This window comes from Heterocephalus glaber, unplaced genomic scaffold (genome assembly GCF_053883595.1).
Source record: "Heterocephalus glaber isolate CG9 unplaced genomic scaffold, H.glaber_assembly_v1.0 deba00001444, whole genome shotgun sequence".
Classification (NCBI taxonomy): Eukaryota; Metazoa; Chordata; class Mammalia; order Rodentia; family Bathyergidae; genus Heterocephalus; species Heterocephalus glaber.
In genome coordinates, this window is record NW_028258297.1 from 25,676,002 (window position 1) to 25,695,448 (window position 19,447).

The 19,447-nt window shown below is 44.4% G+C and overlaps 1 protein-coding gene across 5 annotated transcripts in view; it reads right to left on the minus strand.

Moving 5' to 3' along the window:
* Positions 1 to 19,447, minus strand: part of Etv6 (ETS variant transcription factor 6) — a 217,539-nt gene that overhangs the window by 117,988 nt on the left and 80,104 nt on the right. For 4 of the 5 annotated variants that reach the window (XM_004845875.3, XM_087214089.1, XM_087214090.1 and 1 more), the window contains exon 2: positions 7,296 to 7,425. The exons of the other annotated variant lie outside the window; for it this stretch is intronic. In XM_004845875.3, the coding sequence (XP_004845932.1) occupies positions 7,296 to 7,425 (130 nt within the window). The remainder of the gene's footprint in view (positions 1 to 7,295; positions 7,426 to 19,447) is intronic. 5 annotated transcript variants of the gene reach the window in all.

Consider the following 19,447-nt stretch of genomic DNA (forward strand, 5'->3'; position numbering starts at 1 on the left):
TGAAATGGAAGTAAGATTCCTCATTTCCTGTTATTGTTTGAGTCATTACTTACACAATCAACTGGTCCTCATTGTCTTATTTTGCAATGGCTCTCTCAGACTTTCAGTGAGTCGGGGGTCACTGAACTCACACAGCTAACCCACACCACCAGGTAAGGAAAACCAACTGCCAAGAGCTTCTGAATGCCTGGTTCAAAATGCCAAGGAAATTGAGAGCCCGTGATGTGGAAAAGGTGCCCAGGCCATTCTGAAGCCTTTCTTGCCCCCTGCACCCCTCGTCCCCCACAGAGCCACTGTGTCAGGGCTTATGCTGGAGGAACTGCCTTAAATGTACACAGTGCTCCCTGCATGAAATATGAAGTGAAAGAAAAGGTCAATAAACCTCTGGTTATATATTTTTTTTAAAAAGACACCTAAAAATAGCTGCATTTATTGAAGCTGCTTCCTTATCAGGAAGCATGGAGCTAGGAATTAACGTCTGCTTGCATCGGAAATTCTTTCAAACAGCAAACCCAAAAAGGAAATTTCCCTTCCAAAGCATCCTGGCTGTTCTGCTGGGGGCTGTTTTTTCTCTTCAAGCTTTTTAAAGCCACTAACCAGGACCCTTGTACAGCCCATGTGAAGCGGGGAAAACAGAAAGTCTTTAAACATTTGAATGCAAAAAAGAAGGTGCCCAAAGAAGCGTAAGAGAGGAATAAAATATGAAATGCCAGTTGCTGGTGAACTTGGGGAGAAGTGATTACTGCTTTGTTAAGATGCTCAATGAGAATGAGATTCACTCTGCTTGTCCTTGCCTCACCTCTGTGGGTGATACCACTGCACGTCACAGGCAGCTGTGTGAGGAGAGGACATTTTTGGAACATGGATAATGCCAAAGGACAGGGGAGGATTTGATGGGTCTTAGGCAAAGAACAGAGAAGGCCAAGGAAAGAGACTTACAGATTCCAGCAAGACCATGAAGAAACGCTTCCAGAGTGAGGGACAGAAGTGAGGGCAGGAAAAGGGCTCGGCAGAGCGCCTTAGAGAGCTAAGATCCCGGATGTCACAGGAAAGGGGGAAGACAAAGCTTGTTGGATTGCGTCTCAGAAAAATCAGCCTCCACACTATGGAGACAGAACTCCAGGTCCTTTCTTTATTTCCTTGGCCCCTGGAAAGAGGGAAGGCACTTCCTAAGTTTCCTTTATACAAGCAGTAAAAACTCATAAAGGGCCTCTGGTGAGTTACCTGGCCACTGAGCACCTGGGTTGTGCTAGGTGTTATACAGATGAGCTCTGCTATCTATTAGAAAGCCTTATCAGTATGTGTTATGAGAAATCTGAGTCTGAGAGAGGGTGACTCGTCATTCTAATAGGAAGAGGCAGCCCTGAAATTCAAGCCCTTTCAGGTCCACATGGACCCAAGTCCTTTCTACAGCCAGGCTTTCTGATCTAGAAACTCGAAGAGGCACCAGGTCCCTGCTGCCAGCAGGTCATTCCTGGTGAGGTGCTGTTGCATGTGGGTGTTTGCCTGAGTTCCACTTTCCTCTAAGGCCTCGTCACTTTGGTTGCAGAGATAAGCTGAAATTCAACCTGAGTTCACAAGAAAGTAAAGGAGGGCCAGGCAAGGTGGTACACATCTATAATCTCAGCACTCTGGCAGGCTGAGGCAGGAAGGCTGCAAATCCAAGCCTCGTATGGGCAACTTAGTGAGACAAAATACAAGGGGGCTGGGAATGTAGCTCAGAGTGAAGGAAACAAAGTGAGCGGGGTGGGGTGAGACTGAGTACATATTACCAGCCAAGTGGCACCTGCTCCTGTAGGGCATGCCTGCCACCAGTCCCTGCACCCATGGCCACCCCGATACAGCAGTCAGGAGCCCTAGCCTTTCAGGTTCATGGGAGCCCATCTGTAGGTATTTTCCTAGGAAAGCTAAATGGTGACTTCTGAAGTCAAAATCGCTTTAGAGCCTTCACATGCATGAACCAGGACAATTCAGTTGACCTGTATGGGTCACAGTCGCCTCAGCAATAAAACTGAATCAATGACACCTGCTTCAAGGACCGCTGCATGATTAAATGTGATAATATGTCTGAATGCACACCGCTACTATTGCAATATAAAACATTTACGATATATTTGGTTCCCACTGTCCCTCAACCTGAAAGTATATAAAATTGTGGCTCCTGCCTGTTAAACAGGGAGGCACTGCACCCCTCGTCTCAGTGCAGGTGGGAACAGAGCTCTTCTTGTCACATGACTCCTTAAACTCAGTGACTCTGCTGAGAATGCAAAACAGCCGAGTGGGTGAGCGGTGAGGTAACGTTTCCAAAGGAAGACATTAAATTAAATTATTAAACACACACAAGCAGGCATAGTAATGTAAGAAATTTGAAAGATTCACAAGGAAAGGAAAGCAAGCCAGGGTTTCTGGTGTTCTGACTGTAGAAAACTCAGAGCGGCTATTATGGCTATTTATTAACCTGCAACATCGTAAACCGGAACCCTATTAAACATGATGAATGAGTCCTAGGTTCTGATTTTTAACAACCAACTCACAGGGATTTTGAGCAGGCCAAATAGACACAGCAAGATGCAAAGCTCTGGGAAATGGTATAACATCAACCCATGAGCAGTTGTGATTAAATCAACTAAATGTGAAATGATAATGATCAAAAGAAATTTAAAATAAAGAAAAGACATTTAATTTAAATTCTGCCTCATATGTCTGAAATACATTTCTATTGTTAGTGTATGGTCCAGCCTGGGCATCATTATTTGAGGCACAGTGTTTAACTGAACCCCCACGAATGGACTGTACACCTGTGAAGGTTAAGATCTTAAACATCTCTCAGAGGCTCCTGTGTGGAAGCTCGGTCACCAGCCTGTGTTGCTACTAGGAGAGGGCAGAGCCTACAAGAGGTGGTGTTTTAAGGGAGGAAGTTAGGTCATTGGGGGCTTGGCCTGACCAGGCATGATGGTGCACGTCTGGAATTCCAGCCATTCAGGAGGCCAACGCAGGAGGATTGCCAAGTTCAAGGCCAGCCTAGATAACATAATGAGACTCTGTCTCAAAACAAAAAAATTTAAAAGGACTGACTGGGGCAATGTTGGTCAGTGGTAGTGTGTCACTAAGTTCCATCCACAAAACAAAACACAAGACACAGGTGTACAAGGGGGGATTGGGTCCCTTTCCCCTTTCTCACTCTTTTTTTGCTTCCTGGCCACCATAAGGTGTGCAGTTTCCTCCACTATATGCTCCTGGCATGATGTGCTGCCTCACCACAGCCCAAAGACAACAGGGACAAGCAACAATGGACTGAAACCTTTGAAGCCATGAGCCAAAATTAACTGGTCCTCCTTTTAAGTTGATTATCAGGTATTTGGTCATACAGGAACAGAGAGATAACACAGAGCCTCTGCCATAAGCAGGTTGGCACCATGACATGCCTTCTGGTACTCCCTTCAACACTCACTTTCCTGTGAGTTTCAAAAAGTTGCCCTTTGGGCAGAAAAATTGTAAGTCCCTCCCTTACACATGGATGCCCTGATGAGAACAGGGAAAAGCCATGCTTCTCTAGGCTGCAGCCCTCCTCTACTGAGGAGCTCAAGGGTGACCTTGACCGAGTACCGCTGGGGGCCTTGGTCCTTCAAGTTGATGTTCTCTTTAAAGAACAGAATGTTTTTCTTCACCTGCCTGCTATAATCTTGCACATCAGCTCCTCTGGCCTCAAGCTTAAAAACAAAAATCCGTACTCTTTATGGAAGAAGAAAAAACTATGCCCTTCCTAAGCTCTCCATAAACATGTTCGTGTTTGCTATCCTGGAGAACAGGGGAGAGCTGCTGCTGGAGGATGGCAGAAGGGCTCCATCCCACAAGCCTGGGCAGTGAGGCAGACCAGGCTGAGGGGCCAACCCTTCTTCCTTTGGCTCTTTTGCTTCCCAAGGCCCAGATTCCCCTTCCTCTTCAGGACCACTTAATAGCACTGCTTCCTTTTTATCACTTTGCTCTTATCACAGGCAAATAAAAGGAAAAGCATCACCTTCTACTTTTCAATGGCTTATTAATTTGTCATGCTGTGTCCTTAATTTAGGCCTAGCTCTGTGTTCCCAGAGCAAAGTGGTGAGAAACTTTCCATATGAGAACCTTAACTATAATGATCTCTGCCCTTTCCCTTCCAAGGAGGTATTCTGAGTTAAGAATGAAAGAAGAAAAAGAAAGAGGGAGAGATCGGAGATCAATGGTAAATGGGAAAAGAAGCCCCTGGAGCCATACCAGTCTGGTGAGTATCTCTTTAAAACAAGCAGCTTAAAATGCTTTCAACCTAGTAATACCATAAAAGTCCTGCTGCTGTCTTGGCTTTCAGATTCTTCCCCGTACTTTCCACGAGCATTCCACTGGGAATTGTCTGGAATCCCAGATTAAAACAGCAGTAACCCCATTCCCTTGTTAGAGTATTTATTTTCTTTTAGGTTTGGAAACTCAGCTGGGATGCATCTTCAAGTGACCACAGCCCAGCCTCGACCGTCTATGCTTCTCTCAGACAGCATGATAAGTGGCCAGGTCCTGGAATGGGGAAAGGAGGCGGGCAGCTGAGCCTTCTTCAGAAAGCCCCAGCTGAGGGCAAACAGCAAGAGCCTGGGAACCTCCACTTCCAGAGGATTCATTCCAGATGTCAAGACCAGTGGCGTCCCGACAGGGCTCAGCAGATCACCAAGAAGAGGTATCTCAACTAGCTACAGAGCAGGCATTCAGGAAATACTATTCTCCTGAACTAAATCCATAATGTTTATTCATTATGTCCCAGAAGCATGCTATTGCTCTACACTGGTTAATTATCTATGTGAGGATCCACCCATCCATCCATCCACCCACTGAAGGGTGACCTACAAACTATTCAGCAATGGACAGAATGGATTCCTGTCATAAACCAATGCTGTGGACACATCATCAGTGAATACTTGCTAAGTCTCATACCTGCATTCACCCATCCATCCAAATGGAAAAGAGCTTTGGAGTCATACAGAACTGAGTTTAAATTATGCCTCTAAGTCTTACTAGTTCTTTGACAAATCTTGAAATTAATTAAATTCTCTAAGGCCTATATATGACATGGATATAAAGAACCCACCTTACAGTTACTGTTGTAAGAATTAAAAAGAATTATATCTACATGACTTTGTACAGTGCCCAGTACAATCCCACAATAGTTACTGGTGCCTATGACTGGGTGTGAGGCAGACAGTAGGATCTACTTAGATGCTGGGATGCAGTACAGAGCTGGCACCATGAGGAAACTATCTACACAAGAAACTAAAGTGTTGGTGGGAAAGAAAGAGTTCCAAGTGAGACGGATGTCTCAGATGAGAACTGTAATATTTTAAAGTTAGGAAGGCTGCTAAACATTCTTCTCTCCTAATTCAGTATTGCGAAGTAGGAAAACTGACTTGAAGGATTGACTCACAGCTGGATAGCAGAAGGAGCTGTGATTTCCCAACTACCAGTTTGATATGTTTGTTTGTTTGTTTTTAGCATGATGAGTTCTTAGGGAGGGATAGTTCTGCAGTCAAAGAGCTTATGTATGTCAAAGGCATCCGGGGTGAATCAGGAGGTAGGGTCTCCCTGGGGGAATGTCGTAAAATACAGGAATAAGAAGTTGTGAAAGAAATCTCTGCCTATTTTGAGACAAGCATGTGCAATTTTTTCTCTGTACTAATGTTTATGTTCTGTAGGAGCAGACAGTTTTGTCTGCTTTCTTCATTTCTGCACCCACAGTACCCATAAGAATGGCTGACAGAGTGCAGATAATCAATAACCATGAGTGGAAAGAGCAAATGAATGGGACTAGGCAGTGGAAGTGCTGTGCCTGCATGACATGGGTGTGTTCCACCCTGAAGTGAATAGTCCTCAAGGAAATATAGTGGGTACAGGACACTGGATGGAAACTTACTACCTGCCTGCTATTTCTCTTCCAGTTCTGTATGTTGCAGTGGTGCCATCACACTCCAGTTTACTAAGGATAACAGTATCCTCGGCCAACACCATGTTCCCTTTATCCCAACCTTTACTTAAGAGTTCTCTGCAGAAGAAAAGATGGTAGAGTAGAGCTGTGTCCTTTATTTCCCTGCCCATGTGAAACAGGAGTGTCCCAACTGTAGGAGGCAGGAACTCTGTAAAATTCTGATGGACACAGGAGGCTGCGGGATTTGTCCCCAAACCCCTGCAAAAATCCCAGCAACTATCCTCATTATGGAGAAGGGACAAGCCAGTAATATTCTCCCAGTACTCAGTGTCAGTTATCTAATTCTCTGACTTACTGCAGAGAGAGAAAAATGGAGCCTGTATCCTGTGTCCTATTGTACTCCACTTTCTAGGAAAAGATGAGAATAACTTGTGGACCACTGCTGTGCCAAAAAGATATAGTGAGCATGACTTAAGTGCCACCACTTAAATCACTGGGAATCAACTAGAGGTCCACAAGATGGCCCCAGGGTCCGCCACAACCTGGGCAACATTCAAGCCACAGAATCAGACATTTCTTAGACACTCACCAGGATGGGAATCAGCTGCCCCAATCACATTTCATCACTTGGGCTGGGTGGCAATAGGGGAAAGAAAGAGAGAGAAAGAAGGAAGTGACAGGTGTCAATGCTCCGGAGATCAGCACCAGCAGCCCAGCTGTGTTGGGCCACTGCTGCCAGGCTGCGGGTGAGGGTTCAGATGGAAGGCGGTGGAGGCAAGGGGCAGGGATGATTTGGAAAAGAAAGGCGGAATACTACAAAACAATGCTGCCGAGACAAGGTAAACCCAGGCAAGAGAGGGGACGAGAAGGGGAACAAGAGAAAGGATACATGTTGGTATATACAAAGAAGGACAGAAAAGTAACCAGCATGGAAGAGCATACAGCTTAATAATAAAGCAGAGTGAGTCTGAATAAGAAACCAAGCCACATTTTGGACCAAAGATAATACCAAAGGCCAGTAAGTGCAAATTTAGAAATGCAGATAAACTGTGAAAAAGAAAAAATTATCTGGCCTCCCAGGAGCCTGAGTTGACTCTGCCACATATTACACATTTCCAGAATTTTTTTTTAATTTCACCATCAGAGATGACACAAAGGACAAGAATCTCAAAGTTTTCAGATCCATTATAGGGTGGGGGCAAAAGAGTCTAGAGTCACGTGAAAGCCACCTCGATCTCTTTCTGGCCTGGAGCCTTCTGCAGGCGTCCCCTTCCCCATGCCCTCCAGCAGACTGTCCCTCAGTCCTTCCCCTTCCCAACGTGGACTGTGGACCATGGCCTCACGGGCAAACACTCACGCAGGTGCGCTGGCAGACGGATCGACTCTTCCTCCATCCTGAGCGCTCGAGGCACTGGAACATGAAGTGGAGTTGAGGAGGCGTAACTCGGCACCGGGCTCTCAGGAGGTGTATATGAAATTCGTTCCTGCTGTTAAAAATAAGAGCAGGAAGAGGAGGGGGGGAAAGACAATGAAAGCTTGGAATGGAGGTGTGAAACTATCCGGGGCGTGGGGAGCAAAAGGGAGATGGGGCATCTGGAACGCTGGCATGGAGCACTCGGGAGACTGTATGCAGTAGTCTTTCAGGTGCCTGGCACTTGGGATTTATTTTAGGAAAGGTTTAAAAATGGGGTCTTTCCGTTTGCCTTGGGTCAACAGGTGTGTACCCCTGTGATTTGTTTGGGAAATAAGAAAAGGCAGAGGTGAGGAAATGAAAAAAGAGGTCCAAGAGAACAGCTTTTAAGGCAATTCTCTCAAAAACTGTTTTCCAAGTCACATGGTTAATGGTATTGATACATTAAAACTGCTTCCCTTTCTCTGGCAATATCCCCACCTTCTAATCAAAGTATGATTCTATACTCAGATCCAATAAGAGGGAGCTAACCAGGCCAAGTGGAAAGTGATGGCTTCAAAGATAAGATCTAGATTTAGTTATTAAATGTATGAGCAAGAGTCTTCTAGCCTATCTTACTATATAATAACTACAACCAAAAATATCCAACATTTAAATTTTTCCTTTAATGGGGTTATCTGCAACATTAACAAATATCTCCCTGTTGCTTCCTTCTCTGTATCAAAATCAGTATTTCCTTTTCCCTCTGAAGATTATGGAGATCATTAAAAGAATCATTTCAATTTAAGGAAAGAATTGATTAAATGACGACATTTATTGTCTGACAGAGGAAGGGCCTTCAGGATAACCATCATTTGCATCCAAACAAGCAGCAATATTTGCTAGATGAATTGAAGCAAACTGGATGGGCTTAGGAAGTATTGTTAGTTTTAAGTTAAAATAGTGCAAATGATAGCAAGAAACAATTGTGCACAGCTAGGACAGCAGGGCAATTTTTATCTCAGATGTACTCGACTCAAAGTCCACACATAAACATAACTTCTGTTACTTTCTGTGATTTCACTCAGCAAAATAAAGTGGGACACATCAGGTCCAAAAATAAGCTGAAAGGAAAAGACCACTGAGCTGCCACTATGAACATAAAAATCAGGAGCGAAAGAAAATCCTAGATTAAAGTAAAGAGGGTGTTTACATTTTGGAAAGATAATTAATTCTTTAACATTTTACTTCTCATCAAATGTGAAAAGGGAAGCTGGGGACTCCCCCAGCCGTCTAACCAAATTAAAAACTCTACTCCTAGCCTGGAAACTTTGGTGGTTGTGGTAGGAAGTTTCAATTTTAAGTGAATATATACACATTATTGTAATTTCCGGATGGAATCGCTTATACCTTCCCTAGGGCATCCACTAGCAGCATTGAGGGTGGCTGGCCTATTTCTGTTGAAACACACATCTTAATGAAGGGCAGGCCCACAGATCCTAAATGTGACTTCTTTGTATCCATCAAGATATCCTGGGAAAGATCACCCACAGGCAAAACCTTCAACTTCACTTTTCCTGAGCTTTTACCAAACATCACACATAGTGTAAGCAGCTCTAACTCAGATGAGTTAGGGATTTCGGTGTTTGCTTTGAGCCTGTCTGAGGTGAAAAGAGGCAAAGGTACAGAATTACATATATGGGGAAACATATATTAAATCCCTTTCAGAGTTTTTCCAGGTGAGGTGGGCTTCTGAACATTGCAAACAGTCTGTTTCTCTAATTTAATAAATTCTCGTACTTTCAATCCTCACATGACCCTATAATCCTATCATATGTCTAGTTAGCTACAGTTAACTTTATTCCCAGCAATAGCTGTTTTGTTATGGCTTTTGGAGAAATGAAACTACTGGTGAAGAAAACACTGTACAGCCAGAGTCTTCAAAAGATGGTATTTTGTAACACTGTGGCTTTTTCCTTAACGCGAGGAGAAACTCAGAAGATCCTGTAACTTGTACACAAGAGAAAGGGGCCACTTTATCCAGTCCTTGGACTCTATCAAGAATAAGCTGGAAAAACCCAGCCCTCAAAGCTGTCCACCCAATGCACAAGAGTCAGTAAGGTATCACAGGCTGTAGGACTTTATCACTGCAATGTGTCTTCATGTCACAGGAGCCCATGGAAGCAGGTCCACTGTTTTTTCACCTCTACACAGTTCCTTGTCCTCATGACCATACTGAAACAGCGCATCTGAGCACTTATGCTGGGATTAATGCATCCCCAACCCCCCAGACCCTATCTAAGAAATTCTAGATAGAGACAACTGTCCTATTTCATGATGAAACCTACAGAAGACAACCCAGAGGCTGAATGACAACGGCACCTGAGGGCCTCTCATTCCTGGCGATAGCTTCCACTCAGGGGAAGGTCAGGACTGCAATGCTACAAACCCAGGGCAGGAAACTATTGAAAAGATTCAGTTAAGAGACCTGTCTGTATCAGAAGAGTTACCTTGCCCAACAGGGAGTAAAGCAAAACGTGCTTCTAGGGCCTCAGGCAATCTGACAGCAGCCAACACATCGTCCAGGAACCCTGGGTTCAGTGGCCAGCAGGTCACTCAGGGGACCCTGGAAAGGACACTGTCCAGTACACGGGTGCCTTTCCAAGGAGACACACACACACGCACACATACACACACACACACTACACCGCAGACTTAACTACTTCCTTCTCTCTGTTCATGACTCTAGGCAGTAGTGGCGAACCTTTGGCACCTGTGTTACCATGTTTTTCTTTTAAGACGAAAGATGTTGATGTATGAGTTGTTTTTTCTAAACTAAAACCTGTTTTAAATTAAACCTCAAGTTTAATTGCAGTGTTGGCACTTTGTGACAAAGAAGTGGCTTTTGGGTTGCAGTTTTGGCACTGAGCTCTAAAAGGTTCACCATCACTGTTCTAGGGCAACATCCACAGTCCTTATATTTTTATGTTATTACGCTATAACCATGGACTTCACATCTACAGTGCTAAGTCAGAACATCATCAGCAATTGGAAAAATGAAACAAGTACCAGAGGGAGACATCTAGACAGAGGGACTTCAGGAGACTAGCAGCCAATGTGCAGGATAAAGGGAACATATTTATTCTCATAACTTCTTGTCTGACCCCAAGAAAGAAGTGGGCCGCTAGAGAACCAGCTGACAGCTCACTCACCTCCAAAGTGAAGTGGCAGACAGACGAAAACCAGAGGGGCTTCATGTTAACAGCAGGAGGAGGGGGAGGGGGAGGGGGGGGGGGGGGAGGGGGAGAGGGGGAGGGGGAGGGGGAGGAGGAGGAGGAGGGGGAGGGGGAGGGGGGAGGAGGAGGAGGAGGAGGAGGAGGAGGAGGAGGAGGAGGAGGAGGAGGGATTTTCCCAAGAGGGTTATAAACACTGCTCTAATTCAATTAAAATGCTACAGACACTGATATTAACGCATCCAAGTGTTGTGGGGGATAAGCTGCCAGTGGAGGTCAATGATGTGACTAAAAACCCCGTGATGTGGTTACATTATTGTTTCGATGGTGAAAAAAAAAATTTTGCTCTCAAATTTGCAGACGCAACCTATCAAACCAGCAACCCGAACACAAGGGAGGGGTTGCAATTTCTGAGGCTCACTGTAATACCTACAGAGTGTGTGTGTGTGTGTGTGTGTGTGTGTGTGTGTGTGCAGCTCATGGCTCTGAAAAGAGAAGATGAAGCTGACAATAGCTGTAGGTAAGGGTTGAAATGTAAATTTTACTAACCGCAATAGAAAGGATTTGGGGGTGGGGTGGGGGTGGAGTCTGGTCCGACAAGAACAACTAGCAAATCCAAATGGATTTACATTCCCTCTCCTCATTCCTGCCCCAACCCGCGAAGGGCCAATGAAGGGCACTCGTCTAATTCTGCTTATTGTTAAACTGAATGCTTAGAAGCCTGTGAAACACGCTTCCCCATGTGGTGCTCTACAGGAGGAGGGCATCTCCACCCCAGGCTACCTACCCAGTACAGAAAAGACAAAAAGCAGCATTTTTGTTAACAAAAAGTCACTTTCAAAATTATTCGATAAAGCACTTCTGTAGATCATAGGCATCCTCCTAGTACATTTAAATGCTGTGTTCTCTTTTTTTCTTTCCAGTACTGGGTATTGAACTCATGGCCTGCTCACTGAGCTACATCCCCAGCCCTTTTTATATTTGTTATTTTAAGACACAGTTGCACGACGTCACACTAAATTGCCTGAGCTGGGCTCAAATTTGTAATCCTCCTGCCTCAGCCTCCCACAGGTCTGGGATTACAGCCATATGCAACCTGGTTAAGCACTTGTTCTTATACCATTAACTCTTGGAAGAGACTGGAGGTTTAGGAAATTTAGGGTTAATCAAATAGTAAGTTTCTGGAAATAAAGACAAAGCATTTCAGGAACTGGGAAACCAAATTTTGAGAACTTGTACAAAGATGGTTTTACAGGTAACTTAGTAAAGATGAGATGCTCTTGATTTAGAAACTTGTTCTAGAAACTGCCCCATCCCCATTATAAATGCCAGCATTCTCCACAATGGTATCTGAAGCCTGTGTTGACAGTCCTGGGGAGGAAGAGGGCCTCAGGACCAGAATAGTGACTGCCTCCTTCCTGGAGCGATGGGAAAATGGCACAACCATCTTCTATCCACTCAGGCTTCGGTGCCTGTAACTGCACTGAAAACCTGAACCCAGGCAAGATGGGAAAAGGCAGGCACCGAAGGCAGGGTGGTCACCCTGGGCATGTCCAGTGTCCGAGGAATGGATCTCTTCTACCCCGCAGTTTTAGAAAAGCTGATATCATACTATAGCCAATCTCAGTAGGCAGACAGCTACAGAGATGAAATCTCCCCCGTGTACAGAGACCTGTACCCTGTATATCTCTACTTACTGAGATGTATGAACTAATGTCTGAATACACAATTATTCTGTATATTTTTCTGGCTGAAAAATGATTCAAGATAGTGGTATTGGCTTTTATTAAATAAGCTTTTATTAACAAGTTACATCTTCATACTACCAAAAAACTGAATAAGCAGAAATTTGTCCACATCACTTTTTAGATTTTTGGCTTCATGGATGCAAACAGATAGATACAAGAACCTAAAATGACAACACTCTTGAGAACCAGTTTTCTTTGCTTCAAAACAATTTCCGTTTTGTCGACCTCAGAATTCAGTGAGATAAAGAATTCCAGAAAAGATACAAAAACAATTATAGATTATAACATTTTTGGAATTTCCCCAGGAAAAAACAGTATACCCTAAGACCCGGGGTAAGGAAGACCATTACAGGCATTCAAACATGAATTCTGAAGTAGAAAACCAGACCCAGAAGTGAAGCTGATGATTTCTTCCTATCCCCTGAGGTTCCAGAATATACCTAAAGCAGGCACCCAAGCTGGCTTTCTTCTGGGTGTCCAAGGCCCCTGCAGGGAGAAACACCCCTCTGCAGATTTTTACAACCCAAATGGTGTTTGGCTTTGAACCAACTTGCAAGATGCATATTAGCACTTTCAGAAAAACAAATGGGAGCACCCTGTGGAAAAGACAGAGGGGTGGGAACCACATTCCTGGGCTCTGGAGCTTCCTCCCTCCCAGGGAGAGACAAGAGAGGATGAACCTGTCCGATCATATTCAGTGCTTGCACCAGGCTGAAGGAGTCCCCGGAAGTTTATGGAGATGTTTCAGGACGTGAAATTTGGGGAAATGAAATAGTCCTTTGCTTCACCTCCCTGACAAGTGATATCCTAAAATCAAGACACTGTACTGTATCTCTCAAATGGTCACAATTAAATCAGCGTATCTTACGTTTTTCTTTTACCCAGGCGTACTATCTATTTGCAGTGAGCTAGAGGGTGGGGAAAGATTTGTAACAGGCCCTGCAATCAAACTTTGCTGTGAAAGAAAGGTCACTGACATATTTTTCCTCCTCTGATTTAAGAAATGCTTCAGCATTGATGTGTTCATTATGAACCAGGCTTGTACTTACCAGGCATTAGCAATTACATATTGCTAAGTCCTGGAACTCATACAATGACTCCAATATTGAAAATTCTATGTGCGTGTGCGCAGGGGGGAGCAGCTCAGTGGTAGAGCACGAGGCCAACAAGTGTTACGCCTTTGGTTCAATCCCCAGTACTTCAAGAAAAAAAAAAACCCTGCATATAATACGCACCACAAGTACTCACACACAAATACTTATACCTCGCAGAACATAAGTCCCAATTCTGGTTGGAAAATGGTCACTGAAACCATCAGGAAAGAGAGCTGGCACTAAAGAGCACAAGGTATGTGCTTTCCAAGGAGCCTGAGTTTGATTTCAGCCTCACAAGAACACAGCAAGGAAGGTGTCGCGATCTCCCTTGCACAGAAAGGAATCTGATCTGAAGACCACAGGGCTTAAGCAACTTGTCCAAGTCACAGGCTGAAAGACAGCAGAGCTGATCTTTGTGCACAGGCAGGTCTGACCCTGCTACTCGCTTCTCCTGGAGGAGAACAAGAAATTGCACGTAAGTCATCCTAGCCATTCAGCAATGACCTCGTGACGTGGGGAATTCCAAGAGATAAGTTCAAGCCTGGAATAAGGAATTCTTGGAATATTTTCTTGCTTTGTATCCATCCCCACTCCCCACGGAATGCCAGTGGAGCCTCCATGGTGCCTACTTTCTTAAGACCCTTGCTCATGCTATGGAGAGCACAGACTGAGGGTGTGACTGAACTTAGCTGAAGGAAAGGGACTAAATGTGATGTATGAGTGGACGTCTGCCCCCATGAGAGAAGCATCAGAACCCACCCAGGGATGTGCAGTTAGTTACTCCAGGACACCATCAGCAGGGTCCCCGGGGCATTTACAGGCTGCTTGTATATATGAAAACTTCACCTTGTACAGAAATCTCATCTTGGGTACTGCTGAGTGCAAATATGTTACTTTTTATCCCTAACGTTTTCTTTAACAAGAAGCCATTTCTTTTCCTCAACCCCTTTCCATTTATCCAAGAGCAGCAAATCTAAACATACAGGTGAGATAAAGCCACAAAGAGGAAAGGACCCTGTCAACATATATTTGGTGCCTACGGCAGGCAGATCTCTGTACCGAGGAGCTTGCAGACTTCACAGTGGTTTCAGTCCAGCCCAGGCCTTTCGTCCCGTCCCCCCCCCCCCGGCTTTGTAGCCCTCCCTTCACCCCCTCCACCCTTCCCTATTTACAAAGCCTTTATTTCCATTTCTCAGCATTTTTCCTTTCCCTTCTTTCCTTACCCCTGCCCCTCCCACTACCCCTACCCCTTTGGACCTTTTCTTCCTATTTTGCATTATCGATTATTCATTCTAGTCATTGGTACATTTTAGGTATACAATATAATGACATTCATCATTGGAAATTTGCACCTTTACATAGTCTCTCTTGCTTCTTATTTTTCACCCTTGCCCAGCCCTCCCATCAACCCCTCCATTCCTCCCTATTTACAAAGGTTTTGTTCCTATTTTTCCATTTTCTCATATTAATCCCATTCCCTTCTATCCTTTCCTCTAGCCCTCCCACTTCCTTCCCCTTTGGGGCGAGGCCTTTCTAGTGGCTTAAAGACCCACACTTTCTGATGGGGACAGAGGAAGGCATGGAGGGTATATGTGGCCAGGGAAGCGGACAGATTCAGAGGATCCTCAAGATCTCGTCAAACTTCAGAAGGAGAAGTGTAAGCGTTTAAGGCTTCCTTGCTGTATTAACTTTCCATTACTGCAACAAGTTCAGAGCTAATCAGCTTCTAATGAGAAAAAGTTCATTTTGGCTCCCAATTTTGGAGTTCCCTGTCCACGATCGATCGGCCCTGTTGCTTTGGGGCTGTGGCAAGGTAGTCAGTTCATCATGGCAGGGGTGCATGGTAGAGCAAAAGCACTCACTCCATGGTGGCAAAGAAGTGAAAAAGCAAGGGGCTGCTATGCCACTACCCCCCCCCCCCCGCAATGACCTAAAGACCTATTAGGTCCAGCCTCTTAAAGGTTTCACCACATCCCTGTAGGGCCCCACTCTGGGGACCAAGCCTTTAACACCTGATCCCTTTGAGGGATCCTTATCCAAAACCCAGCACTTCTATAATCACAAAAGGCAGGGCCAGCAACACAGACCTGTACCCTAGAAGAAAGGCTTTCTTCCCAGTATGTGTGGGATTTCTTGTTCCCTCTAACGCTAACTGGAGCTAAGGTACAAAAGTTACGCTAAAAAGGGTTTCTGCACTGGAAGGAGCTCATGAAGAGTCCTTTATAACTCCCAAGATTCTGCTTCTATACAACGTTATACCCCCTGGTTAGTCAAAGCTCATTAATTACAGTGTGGGTGGAGCAGTCCAAATACAACAGGAACGCCATGAGTCCCTTCTCTTTCAATTAGTCCCCGTGGTCCCCTCACTGGATCCTAGGGTTCTGCTGAATATAATCTGAAAAAGCACCACCTTGTAGAACTAGGAACATCAAAGCAAAAGACTCAAATAGATTTCTTTATTGTTCCAATTTCAAAACATTTAAATTAAGATCCTTTCCACTCCTGAGATGCCATGATTTTTTTTTCCTTTTCTGAATTTCTTAGATATTTCTGACATGAATAGTAAGCAGAATCTAAAGCTGGGATTCCTTTTAATGCCAGACTTGTGGTTTCCAGAGCGGATTATGGAGTGGGCCCAGCTTTAAGGATGCATAGATGGTTAGCTCATTTGGCTGGAACCCATCACTGAAGGTTATAAGCTTCAGACCTGCATGGAAAAGTTAAATTCACACTATTCCACAGCCCCAGCCCACACCCTTAAGCCCTGCCATGATGTAAGTGATTGCTTTTGCTCAAAACAGAGATCAGACAAGCTCAGCAGCTTACCACTCCTGGAAAGACCACGGAAGTGCATGTGCTACTTACAGTAGGCCAGCAGCACTGCCTCAGTGGAGGAAAAGTGGGGTGGCTTTATTTACACAGGATTATCAGGTGTCCCTGTGGGGAAAATAAAGTCCTGTGGTTGGATTTACCCAGAAATTCCCCTAAGCTCTTGAACCACCTCTGAAAGAAGGTCACTAAATTCTTTTTTCCTATTTCTAGCAGCAGAAAAAATAGATACTTAAATTAGCAGTAGCTTGTAACCCAGGCACAACAAAATGGCCAAGTTCAGTTCTTTATTAGCTGCTTTCTCCTCCATTAATACTATTCCCTTTAATGGTCTGGCTATTACAACTAGCCAATCTGCATTGTCCCTGCCTGGGGCTAACAAGTAATGAACTGAGAGAGTTGCTATTTACTCCTATCATGGGTGCCATTAGAGAGGCTTCTCAATTTCTCCCCACAAATGAGAGAGACCTTGCAGGCACCGAGCCCTGCCAAGTGACTGCTCTCGTCCCTCACTCCCGGGGCCCTTGGGTGGGAGCTGCCCCAGGACTCATGGGACTGAGAACCTGGCAGAGGGAAGGTTGAAGGTCAGGCTCCTGCAGACATCAGTGGTCCAAAGGGTTCGGGATCTGCACATTAACTATGAATTCCTCCATTCTTTCACTTGCTTTCCCTGGCCTCATAGGCCCCTCACCACCTCCTCCAGTAGCTTTCTTCTTTCTGCTGCAGCTCACTCAAGGCTCGGCTCATTTTCATTTCTTTCTTTAACTAAAATATTCTGGGAGTCTTGAGAAAGAGAAGCTATGGTTCAAACCCACAACCCCAGTGAGTCAGTAGGGAGGAAAATTCAAGGGAGGCAACTCAGACCTCCCTTAAAATTGAAAAGATGTCTTGCTTGTGATTTATCCTTATAAAATGTCCACAGCTTAAGTGGACCACCCATACCTTAATAAGGAACTTTTGGTTTTAAGGACCAGAAAGCAGAACTAGGGAGAAGACTTATGTTCTGATTCAAATATGGGTAACCAGAGGCATACTGAATGATGCTCTGAGCTGCTAGGCAGTTTGTGTGAAGCCCAAGAAAGCCCAAACTGATACCCCAACCCCACCACCCAGGCAGGGAGGAGGAAGGCTGGGTTACAACCACTTCCACACTCAAAACTGAAGAAATTCCCCAGCTCTACACAGATCAGGTAATTCCTGGGTGACCCCAGCCTGAGAAACAAATATAAAGAGAAAAAGCCCTGTAAACTATACCTAGAGGAACAAACATAAATCTGGAAAAAATTTATTCTCTGGAAAATGTTTACCACCAAAATAATTTTCAACAAAACCAAGCAATATCGAACTCAAAAAAAGCAATGTAAAAGAAATGAGTCGACATCTCAGTGTTCCTGCCCGACAAACAGGAACAATATGCTCAACTTTTACTGTCATATCATGGCATCTCAAAAATAAATAAGATGAAGCTTCTACAATATTTTAACTGTCTTAAATCAAAAGATCTCCATAAAGGGAAGGCATGATTATGACGAGGAATTTCAGAAGTTACCACAGGAAACATTACTTTTAACACATGCTTTAAGAATTAAACCTGTCTTGCCAGATGTAGTGGTGCACACCTGTAATCTCAGCACTGTGGGAGGCTGACGCAGGAGGATCACAATTTTGAGCCCAGCCTGGGCTACTGAGCAGGATGCTGTCTAAAAATGGTGGGGGGAAAGACTGGGGGATGAGCTCAGGGCAAAGGTTCTGGTTTAATCCCCAGTACCTCAATCAATCAATCAATCAATCAAATCAACAAACCTGTCTTGATGTAAAGCAGATAATAACTGAAAACAAGATTGAAGAGGGCTGGGGATTTAGCTCAGTGGTTCCACTGCCTGCCTCGCAAGCGCAAGGTCCCAAGTTCGATCCCAGGTACCCCCAAAAAAGAAAACAAGATTGAAGATTAACAGCGACCTCCTTTCATGACTGACTGAAGGCAGAAAGTATGCTTCCCCCATCCCATGCTACACAACCCTAACACTAACATAAACAACCTTATATACACTGATCAGGAATGTTGCACACCTGCATTTCCACTTTAGAAAAAAATTCCAGAAGTAATAACCATCTCAGCAAGTCACTTCTAACTATACTTGTCAAAAACATCAAAGAAATTCCTTGATTCTTAGACACAAGACTCCCCATCAGAAAAGGCATCCTTCTTTTCCTTGTAGTCGACCTGGCCGTTTTGTTTTTTGACAAGTATTACAAAGTAAGTTTTGCTGACAAGGTGAATACTACTATGAAAATGCCATTGTAAGTAGTACCACTCTAAAATGTAAACTACAGAATGAGAATGAAACAGGAGAGAGAGACAGAGGGTGGGGCCTGAGGACAACAGTGATTAACAGAATACTAAGCTGCTCAAAATAATAGGGAAACTTGCATGCTGAACTCTTAGCCTTGTTGTTAAGACTGTTATTTTATTTTACATAAGATCCTATGCCTTCATTAAAACTTTTAGTGCTCAACAGCATGTGAGAATGATGCCTGAATTTCCACATATGTCAGGGACTTTAGATCAGCTAAAAATTTAGGAAACACACACTTTAAATTAGGTACTCTGAATCTTGGCTGCAAGTCAGAATTTTCCAGAAAAACTTAAAAAAAAATTCTAGTATCTAAGTAAATCAGAGTACACGGGGATGGAAGCCAGGTATTAGTGAATGTCCTAGGTGACTGCAATAGGCAGAGTTGAGGGTGAAAATCAGTGCCTTAAATTGAGACATAAATAAAATAAATCAAGACATACAGCAAACGATTAACTTTCACAACAGAATTTAGGGACTGTATTAACCAATCTGCTAACTGTCCTAGCCTCCTGAGTAAATTACCATCATCCTATCTTTAACCATAAAACGGAGATGACCAAGGTAATGCAGGGAGTTTCTGAATGATGAGTCTGACCTACACAGTCACACACAGCCATGTGCAGTGCCTCCTGATTTCTTGCAAATGCCTCTGGAGTTCCCCATGGCCACCCCAGGAGGGCTGCTGGCCCTCACTTTCTGGAGCTCTGCGAGCGCCCTTGTCCTGGACACCAACTGCACAAGGGGTGCGTGGCTGGAGCAGGGCAAGGTTAATGGAGGGGAAGCAAGAGGAAATGAAAACCCGTTCCCCTCTGGCCCGCACGCCCTTCCCTCTCACCCCTAGAAGCAAAGTGTCTGTGT